At 47.5% G+C, this 9,922-nt stretch overlaps 2 protein-coding genes across 2 annotated transcripts; one reads left to right on the top strand and one right to left on the bottom strand.

Annotated features, from left to right (window-relative positions):
• On the bottom strand, positions 1–404 carry LOC135704279 (histone H2B). The gene has a single exon (XM_065225745.1). It carries the CDS (start codon positions 390–392, stop codon positions 18–20), a length of 375 nt encoding a protein of 124 aa, XP_065081817.1. The 5' UTR covers positions 393–404; the 3' UTR covers positions 1–17.
• A 4,568-nt stretch (positions 405–4,972) lies between these two features.
• LOC135706115 (histone H2A) lies at positions 4,973–5,418 on the top strand. Its single transcript, XM_065227767.1, has one exon. It carries the CDS (start codon positions 5,020–5,022, stop codon positions 5,392–5,394), a length of 375 nt encoding a protein of 124 aa, XP_065083839.1. The 5' UTR covers positions 4,973–5,019; the 3' UTR covers positions 5,395–5,418.
• Positions 5,419–9,922: the final 4,504 nt, after the last annotated feature.

Below are 9,922 nucleotides of genomic sequence, written 5' to 3'. Positions count from 1 at the left end.
TTAGGCGTGGTGCAATTTTACTTGGAGCTGGTGTACTTGGTGACGGCCTTGGTACCTTCGGAGACGGCATGCTTGGCCAGCTCACCCGGCAGCAGCAGACGGACAGCGGTTTGGATTTCGCGGGAAGTGATCGTCGAGCGTTTGTTGTAGTGAGCCAGACGGGACGACTCAGCAGCGATACGTTCGAAGATGTCATTGACGAAGCTGTTCATGATGCTCATGGCCTTGGACGAGACTCCGGTGTCAGGGTGGACCTGCTTCAACACCTTGTAGATGTAGATGGCATAGCTTTCCTTCCTGCGTTGCCGTCTTTTCTTCTTGTCTCCCTTGACAATGACCTTCTGGGCCTTGCCGGACTTCTTCGCAGCCTTTCCACTGGTTTTCGGTGCCATAGTTCAGCTGTTTGCTTCGGTAGTTGAAAACTGTTTATTTCGTTCAGTTCCAGTTTTTTTCCAGTTCCAGTTTAAATGATCTTTATTTTTGTTTAACTTGGACGATTACCATATAAATTTTTACTAAGTGATTTAATTGCTTTCTTCATCTTTAGGTATGGGCAAAATTCAAAATTTGTTTTACAGAATTAGTCCTAGACTTAGTACACGGTCGACCACCTTGGTGGGATTGGTTTGTTTTGTTTTTAGAATTTGAAGAGAAACTACTTAATACTACTATTTACAGCTTAAAACTAACCTACTCTACTATATACACTTAACCTACTATGTACAAATTGCTTATTAAAGCATGTTCAGAAAGATTGCATTTTTGAATAAATTTAGTTGTCATATCATCAATTTTGGAATCTACTTTGGGAATTTCTGCCTCTTGATGGAGGTCTGCTATTCTTGTGTCGAATGGACGATCTAGGATCATCCTCAACACTCTATTCTGTGCAACCTGGATTTTGTTCCTGTGGGTCTGAGCGCACGATTCCCACACCGGGGCGGCATAGAAGATCGCGGGGGCTATGATCTGTTTGTAAACAGCCAGTTTGTTTTGCCTTGAGAGGCGGGATCTGCGGCAAATGAGCGGATACAAACACCTAACCAAGGCGGAGCACTTAACTAGGGTTTTCTCTATGTGCGAGCGGAACAGGAGCTTCTCATCGAACAACATCCCGAGATAAGTAACATCAGTGGACCACTCGACCCTTGTACCATCCATTATTACGGTACAGGAGGGAGACGGTTTAAGTTTTGGCGATTGTCTGTGAAGGAACATGATTGCTTGGGTTTTTGAGGCGTTGATTTGGATTTTCCACGTGGTGGCATAATCAGTAAAGGTGTCAAGGCATCGTTGGAGCTTGTTCGTAATTTCACGAGGCATCCTACCCTTGACGGCTATCGCGGTGTCATCTGCAAACAGAAAGAACACGCAACCGTCTCCTAGAGGAGGGATGTCCGACGTGTAGATGCTGTAAAGCAGTGGTCCCAGCAGACTCCCTTGCGGAACACCTGCTGGGATCGGAAATTGTCCCGAAAGGGAACTATTCAACGACACCCTGAACGACCTTTGCTGGAGATAGTTACGGGTGATTTTCACAAGGTATGGTGGAAAGTTGGAGTTACAAAGCTTGTATATAAGTCCGTCGTGCCAGACATTGTCAAACGCCTTTTCGACGTCTAACAAGGCCATGGCTGTGGACTTGGATACAGCTTTGTTACTCCGGATGTTATTCATCACCCGCACTAGCTGATGATTGGTGGAATGCCCCTTACGGAACCCGAACTGTTCCGGAAGAAGAATGTCATGTTCCTCCACAAACTTGTTTAGTCGGCTGAGGATCAATTTTTCGAACAGCTTGCTCAGCGCTGAGAGCAGGCTAATCGGTCTGTAGCTTGACGGTAGTGAAGGGTCTTTCCCAGGTTTGCGGATCGGGATGATTTTTGCCACCTTCCAGATGCTTGGAAAGTAGTGCAGCTCCAAGCATCTGTTGAAGGTGGCAGCTAGCAGCGAGTGCACCCTCGGGCTGAGATTTTTCAACGCTAGGTTGAATATTCCGTCAAACCCGGGAGCCTTCATGTTCTTACTGTATTTCAGCGCTGAGCAAATTTGTTCCTCTGTAATCCGTTCTTCTGGAGGGACGGCACAAGGGGAGGCATCTAACGTCAGGACGCACTGCGCAACCTGGTTCTCGAGTGGACTTGGGATTTTAGAGCCAAGCAAATGCGACTGGGCAATGTGCTCCCCAATCGCATTGGCCTTCTCTTCGTTGGTGATAAGCCGTTCGTCATTGACTCTAAGTGGTGGAATGGGCTTGGGGTGAGACTTCAGCACCTTGGCAACCTTCCAGAATGGTCTGGAACGGTCGTCCAGGTTCTGAACGAGCCGCCCGAAACTCTCGTTCCGGATTGAGACCATTCTGGAAGCGATCTGCCGATTCAGATCGACCATTTCGTATTTACGCTGCAGATCCCCAGTCCGCTGAAACTGGCGTCTACGAACATTTCTGAGCCGAATCAAGAGTTTGGTGTGGGAATCAATTGCTTGAAACTTACCCCTCACAGGAACTCGTCGAACGCACTCTTCGTCAGCCACGGATATGGCTTGATGGAGACCCTCCAGGGCCCGGTCGATGTCCTCCACTGTGTCGAGCGGTGGGTTGTCGTCGATGTGGCGGTCGACCACGCGTCGAAACTGGACCCAGTTGACTCGATGGTAGTCCTTCCGCTGGCACGGTGCAGGGGCCACGTTGTAGCCCAGCTCGGTCAGCACCGGTTGGTGGTCCGAACTCAGGTCGTTGACGGCAACCGGCTTGGCTAATCTGGTGTTTGCCAAGAACAGGTCCAGCGTCGATGGGTTGCCCGTCGGTGATGTGAAGGTTGGTTCGTCCGGAAACCAGACGGAATAGAGACCATGCTGGGAATGGTCGAATAGCAGGCGGCCGTTCTGGTTCTGCTGGTAGTTCCGCCAGGCCTCGTGCCGGGCGTTCAGGTCCCCTCCGATTACGAAGCGGGCATTGGTGCGGGTTATGATGGCAAGGTCGTTCTTGAACTGCTGTGCTGTACCATTGCTAACGGTACATTGCCGGGGACAGTAGGCGGCGATGAACCGGATGTTTCCGGTCGATGTTTCCACCTCTACGCCGACGGCCTCGATGATGGAAGTGCGGTAGTGGGGTAGGGTGCAGTACTTGATGCCTTTCTTGATGATGACCGCGACACCGCCCCCCCTGGAGCTGGTGCGATCAAGCCGGACAATGCTGTGGTCGGGCAGCCAGAAGCTGTCACCGGTCTTGAGGTGGGTCTCGGTGAGAAGGCCCACGTCGATGTCGTGCTTGCGGAGGAAGTCTGCAAGCTCAATGTTTTTCGCCCCTACGGAGCGAGCGTTCCAGTTGGCGATCTTTATGGGTTCACGGTCCATAATTAGCGACGAAGGAGATGATAGCTTGGAGCTGTTGTGTTCTTGTTGCGCAGGTGCGCTTGATGATGATGGCCTGGGCCAACAGTGTGACGATCTCATCCGTTGACAGCGGAGAATCGTCTGGAGCTTCACCGGTTGTACCGGCCAATCCCGGAGCAGGGGGATCCGTCGATGGGCCGGAGGCTTGACTGGGTACTGCAGCGGCAGCCGACTGGGCAGCAGCCAACTGTTGGTTGAGCGGGAGCGGCGCCAACACTGGAATTGGCCGTGGTTGGACCGGTGATAACGGAGGAAAGTTCTGCGCGTTGTTTTCCGGGACCTTCTTGCGACCGGGCTGGTTGTTGGACGAGGCCTTCTTCCGGATCTCGGCGTATTCGGCCCGCTTCGGACAGGCCTTACTCGTGGCCTTGTGGGCAGCACCGCAGTTGGCGCATGTGGGAGCGGCTTCCTCGATGCTGTCGCAGTCGTCGATCTTGTGGTTTTTGCCGCATTTGATGCAGCGGCTGGCCATGCGGCAGTTCCTGGTGCCGTGCCCGAACAATAGGCAGTTCGAGCACTGGGTGACGCCACGGTGGGTTGGCTTATACCGCTCCCACTTCACTACGATGTGGAACAGTGTGCGTGTCGTATGGAGATCCTTCACGGTTGTGGAGTTCTTCTGCAGATGGACCAAGTAGAGCTGGTCACGATACTTGATGGCCTTGCTGCGGGTCATCTTGTGGATTTCGACCGGCTTGAGGCCGTTCGCCTTAATCTCGTCCATTAAGGTGGTGGTGTCCATGTCGTGGAGCCCGCGCAGCACCACTTTCAGCGGCTTGGTGGCCTCGACGTCGTGGGAGAAGTACTCCAGCTTCATCCTGTCCAAGAGGGCCTGGACTGCGTTGTAGTGATTTTCGGCCGAGACCATCAGTTTGTAGCCTTCCGTGCACCGTTGAATGGTGCAGCGAAGGCCCTGCTTAATGTAGAAATCCAGCTGCTCCCATAGCCCGGGAGGGAAGCCCTTCACATAGAAGGGTGGCAACTTAACTTTTTTAGGCACCGTCTCAGGGTCCGACTGCGGCTGGGCTCCGTTCTGCAGGGCGGAGAACGGATTGTTGCTCAGCAGCTTTTTTGCTGCCGATGCGGTGGCGCTGATGTCTTCAGGTCTGGGTCGTTTAGTTCCGGGAGGCCCCGGCTGCGGGTCCGCAACGCCTGTCGGGACGGGCAATGGGGTTTTCTTCTGCTTCTTCTGAGCTGGCTCGGTGGTCGCGCCGTCTCCTGGGAGAGTCTGTTTTCCCGGTAAGCCGGCACTCGCGTTACCGCGCGATTTCTTACCCATGGCTGGGTCAGCGAGAGCGTCACTATACAACGCGGAGCTAATTCGACTTGCGAACGAACGAACGAAACTAGAGAGAATTCAAATCGACTGAACTGCTCAACAGTCTGGCAGCGAATCTTATTTCGTTCAGACGGGTTTTTCTGGTTTTATACCGATAGCATAGCAACGCACGCTCGTCCCCTTTTTCATATTTTGTTACCTACTGTGTTGATTGTACCCTCCTTTTACTCGTTATACGTTGTTCGAGAAAGTATAAGAGCACCCTCCTGCCTGGCAACAGCATCAGTACGCTAGCAACTCGTTTCAATTTCAAATCGTAATCTACTCTTCTCAATCGAATCATGTCTGGCCGTGGCAAAGGAGGCAAAGTTAAGGGAAAGGCAAAGTCCCGCTCGAGCCGCGCTGGATTGCAGTTCCCAGTTGGTCGTATTCACCGTCTGCTCAGGAAGGGCAACTATGCCGAGCGCGTTGGTGCCGGTGCTCCCGTCTACCTGGCTGCCGTGATGGAATATCTGGCCGCTGAAGTTCTCGAGTTGGCAGGAAACGCCGCCCGTGACAACAAGAAGACCAGAATCATCCCACGTCACCTGCAGTTGGCCATCCGCAACGACGAGGAGTTGAACAAACTGCTGTCTGGAGTGACCATTGCTCAGGGTGGTGTGTTGCCGAACATCCAGGCCGTGCTGCTGCCCAAGAAGACCGAGAAGAAGGCATAAATTTCTGTTGTGTAGATTTATTGGCTCTCGACAAACAAATGCATCCTTCACACAAACAGGTATGACTAGTAATTTTCACTACATCAGCATTTGTTTTTTATATAAAAAATCTTTTTCTTTGCAGGAAATCGGCAAAGCTAGGTGCATACCAACAATGGAACCATCATACACATTTATACACATCCAAAAGACACTGCAATCGTCAAGCATATTGCAATTCTCTTGTTTGCATGCGAGCTGCAAATTACTTCAGGATACCACCATCAAGAATGTACCATCAACACGAGGTTCACTATCTGCGTTCGGTATCAGTGTGAGTGGGAGGATCAACAACGGTGAGTTGATCGAGGCAATTACATTCACATGAGGATATTCTGGAGAAGCTCATTCCTAGGGGCATCTGCATGGAGAACGGGAGATATGAGCATCGATCGATGGCTACCTACTGGACGAGGCGACGATCTACAACGAGGAAGATTGACCGAGATTGATTCATCATCTCGTCGAGACCGTTCACTAACCCGGTACAATATATCGCTTGTTTTGTGTTCTAGTAACTAGTATATTGAGTTCAAATGTAGTGTTTAACAATAAAAGGTTACTATTAATGTTAATGTCGTATACAAAACTGTACGGAGCAAGTGTTTTTTTTTTAATTAACCAAGGGGCTTATTACGGATGTCACTTCATGGGGAAAACTTGTCACTTGTCGTAACGGTGAAGTGATTTCCATTTGATTTGTACGGAAATCACGGCTCTTATTCCGAGCATCACTTCCTTATCACCGTGGAGTGACACCCGTAATAAGGCCCGAGCATTGATGAATTGAGGTGAGAAACCTTTCGCTGTTCTCCACACCCCTGACACGGAGTCGGATCCAATAGAAGATACAGAAAGGGCTCATCATGCCGAGGAATTCCCCTGACATCACCAGTGGATAAAATTCATCGAAAAGAAAGAAATGTTAACATATTAGGTATATTTAGAAATTTCCCGGAATTCAGCTGCTGGAGTGCTAAATCTTGACAATATAGCTAAATCACGATAAGGCACGGGTAGTCCCTATAGAGAATGTACAAACATGCCCGAAAAATCTACACCCCTATTCTGTATTTCGTTCGAAACGAAATTCATATACAAGAAAATATTTTTTTGTATGAGAATTTCGTTCGAAACGAAATACAGAATAGGGGTGCTAGATTCATTATTTAAGATTCCATCAGATTCAATTAGCTGGAAAACTTCCTGAACAATCTACAGTCTTAAAAGAACATTGACTTTAATAACAGTTGAAGATCCTTGGAAACTTGATCAACCTCAAGTATTGGAAAAATAATCAGAGAGCTTCGTCTATTTGTAGATTTGTTGAACATTTCCTGCTGCTTATCAAGCGATTTTCTCTTTCGATGATAATTCAGCGGCAAAAACATTCCTTGTTGTATTTGAGGTTTTGGACGCTTGATAAGAACCTCCTTCATCAAATTAAGTGACGAAAATAGCACAAATTCTGTTTGCAAAGCCGTGATTATCAAAAGATAAAGTCTATCAAGAGCATGGATCAAAGAAGATAGGATCTATTGAATAGATCATCTGGAAATGTTGTCAGTTGACCTATCTTCAAATAGATTGATTGATTGATTTATCTTTATTTAGGAGGCTTTCAGCCTAAGGCATCAAAATGGAAAATTTTCGCACCATTGAGCCACACTGTATTTTCACTGAAGCTGCCCTCAAGAGCGCTCTCAAGTGCACCTTGCGTGAAAACACAGAGTGTGGCTCTGCGGTATGGGAATTTTGAGAGTGAAATTAATAGCACTAAATTATCTATTTTAGGATAGATTAACTGAAAATTAAATTGGATGCTATATTAAAAAATAATGAAAAACTCCCAAAAGAGCGATCCATCCCTGCCATATAAGTGAACCTAGGGTGGTTCCTATGGTTAGCGAGTTTAAAATATCAAAATTTTTAATTATTTGAGATAGACCGGCATAATGTTAGACAAGATTGTAGAACAATTTATTTGAAGCAACATAAATTTTCTATCTCTAACGGTTGACGTTTAGGTTGCTTTAGGTTTGTTAGGTTGAACCCAGGGGTTTTAACCGAGTTTAACATTGGTTTTGCTTGCAGTACAATTGATTAGCCTTTGGCTCTTCATCTTTGTTTGGTTAAATTGATTTTTTTAGTATGACGATTACGTTTAGCGCTAGTTTACAGAATACCCTTTAAAGGGTTTGTTAAGTTGAAGTTTAAAAAAATAGATAACTTACGTGCTTAACCTAACGTGCCAGATCCCTGATGATCTGCTGATCGGGTCGCATACAGAAATCTCTAAACCTTTCAATGGTAACAGTTCTCCGTAACTCCAGCATCTGAAGACCAGCCAGGCGATGGACCTCAGAGTTTCGAGTGTGTGGAGGACAGTTGAGGATCATCATCAGGATCTTGTATTGGACCCTTTGTAGTTTTAGGTGATGGCAATCCGTGGTACTCTCCCAGATTGGGACCCCGTATTCTATCACGGGAAGGATTACTTGCTTATAGACAGGAAGCTTGTTTTTCAGGGACAGAGTGGATCTCCTGTTGATGAGCAGATACAGGGATCTCATCCGGATGTTGCATTTGGTTTTCGTTTTGTCAATGTGTTCCCTGCTGTCGAGTGTAAGGCCAAGGTAGACTACCTCTTTGGACCATTCCACCACTGTGCCGTTCAAGTTGATCTTATTATTCTCAGACGGAACAAGTCTGGGAGATTTGGAATAAGGAAAGATGATGACCTGGGTCTTTGCCACGTTTATACGGATCTTCCAGCTGTTGCAATAATCCGACAGGACATCCAGTCCCATCACAGAGAACAGACGTTCAAGTTCGGTCAGAAACTTGTGTAAAATAAGTGGGAACGTCGCCGTTACGTGGTGTTAGCATCTCCTGATTTTCTCTATAAATTTTCCACTTTCGACCAATTTGGCGCTAGTATCGATAATTTTTCTGTTGAAAATTGCCACTTGGCGCTACTAGCACTTAGTGTCTAGTGTAATTTGTGCAAGGCCAGCGCCATCATGTTGTCAAAGAGGGTTTTTAAGTGGGGAAGTCGCCGTTAGTGGCGCTTAAGTCGAATAGGAATCTTTACACAAGTTTTTAGAGAAATTTTGTTCGAGCCTCCATGTCTGTTCTCTGTGGTCCCATTTGAAGTTTGGCGGTCAGAGCTCCGATGACCCTCCTCTTATAGATGATAGATGTGTCATCTGCGAACAGAGACAACGATCCACCATCAGGGAGAGCCGGCATATCGGAGGTGAACAGGTTAAACAAGATGGGTCCAAAGATGCTTCCTTGTGGAACTCCCGCACCGATGTTGAAAGCATCCGATGTGATGCCATTCAGAGAGACTCGGAATGTCCTGTTCGAGAGATAGTTATTTATTTTCTTCACTAGGAAGATTGGAAAACCGTACTGCTGCAATTTGAACACCAGTTCATCATGCCAGACATTGTCGAACGCTTTTTCGCCATGGCAGATGTTTTCGACACAAACTTGTTCCGTCTGAGAATGTTTGTTACTTGAGTCAGCTGGTGGACGGTCGAACGACCTTTCCGAAAACCAAACTGTTCCTCGAGTAACAAGTTGTTTTCATCGGCAGATGTTAGGAGCCAGTGGTACAGTGCTCTTTCGAACAGTTTTGATAACCCTGAGAGAAGGCTGATTGGTTGATAACTTGAAGGAGAGGACGGATCCTTCCCAGGTTTCCGGATGGGTATGACTTTAGCTGACTTCCAGCACGAGAGGAAGTAGCCAAGTCTAAGGCAGTTCAGTCCGAGATTATGAGAGCTGACGAAGTGTTGGCCTATAGCATCAGCCATCTCTTCAGGGGTTATCAGATGGGCGATTGAATCATTAGGTTGATTCAATGGCACAAGTGGTGGAATGGGCCTCGGCTTATTTTAAAGGATTTTTGTTAGTTACCTCGTAAAGGCTTGGCACAATCTGGGAGTGAACGCAACCTGCCACTAAAGTCCTCATTCTCATGCTGACTTGAATGATTTGTGTTGGGTGATTGCAATGGGTCTTCAAGGTGGTCTGTCCAGTACGTTGGTACTGCTTACGTATGGCGTTTCGGAGTCGTCACACTTAATCTAGCTCGGTAAAATCTCCAACAGCCGATTACCTCGGCATTTTCTTTAGTTGATATATCTGCAAAATATCTGTTTGTTGGCTGATATCTTAGCAAAATGATATTTGTTAGCTGAGTCTCTGAGTCAATTGTTTACTGAATCTCAACAAAATAAATTGCATAACTACTCGGCTGTTGGAATCTCGGTGAAAAAAAATTAAGTGTGTTATAATGTATTTAGTGGGTCTATCAAGGTTCAGAGTATTGCTCACCTGTCTGGAAACTGGCACGTGTTGTTTCCTGGCTCGGGATATCGCCTCCTCTATGGAACTCAGGCACCGGTCAACGTCTTCGGGGGTGTCCGGATGTTCCTCGTAGTCGACAGCAGTGTCAACGCAGCGTTGGAACTGGTCC

Source organism: Ochlerotatus camptorhynchus, unplaced genomic scaffold, assembly GCF_037179485.1.
Source record: "Ochlerotatus camptorhynchus isolate MF236.1 unplaced genomic scaffold, CSIRO-AGI_Acam_v1.1 ptg000022l, whole genome shotgun sequence".
NCBI lineage: Eukaryota > Metazoa > Arthropoda > Insecta > Diptera > Culicidae > Ochlerotatus > Ochlerotatus camptorhynchus.
Note: the sequence above shows the minus strand (reverse complement) of the source record. Positions and strands in the feature narration are given on the sequence as shown.

Excerpts from the sequence above, each read along its gene's own strand:
- LOC135704279 (XM_065225745.1), bottom strand. The coding sequence starts at position 392 with ATGGCACCGAAAACCAGTGGAAAGGCTGCGAAGAAGTCCGGCAAGGCC.
- LOC135706115 (XM_065227767.1), top strand. The coding sequence starts at position 5,020 with ATGTCTGGCCGTGGCAAAGGAGGCAAAGTTAAGGGAAAGGCAAAGTCC.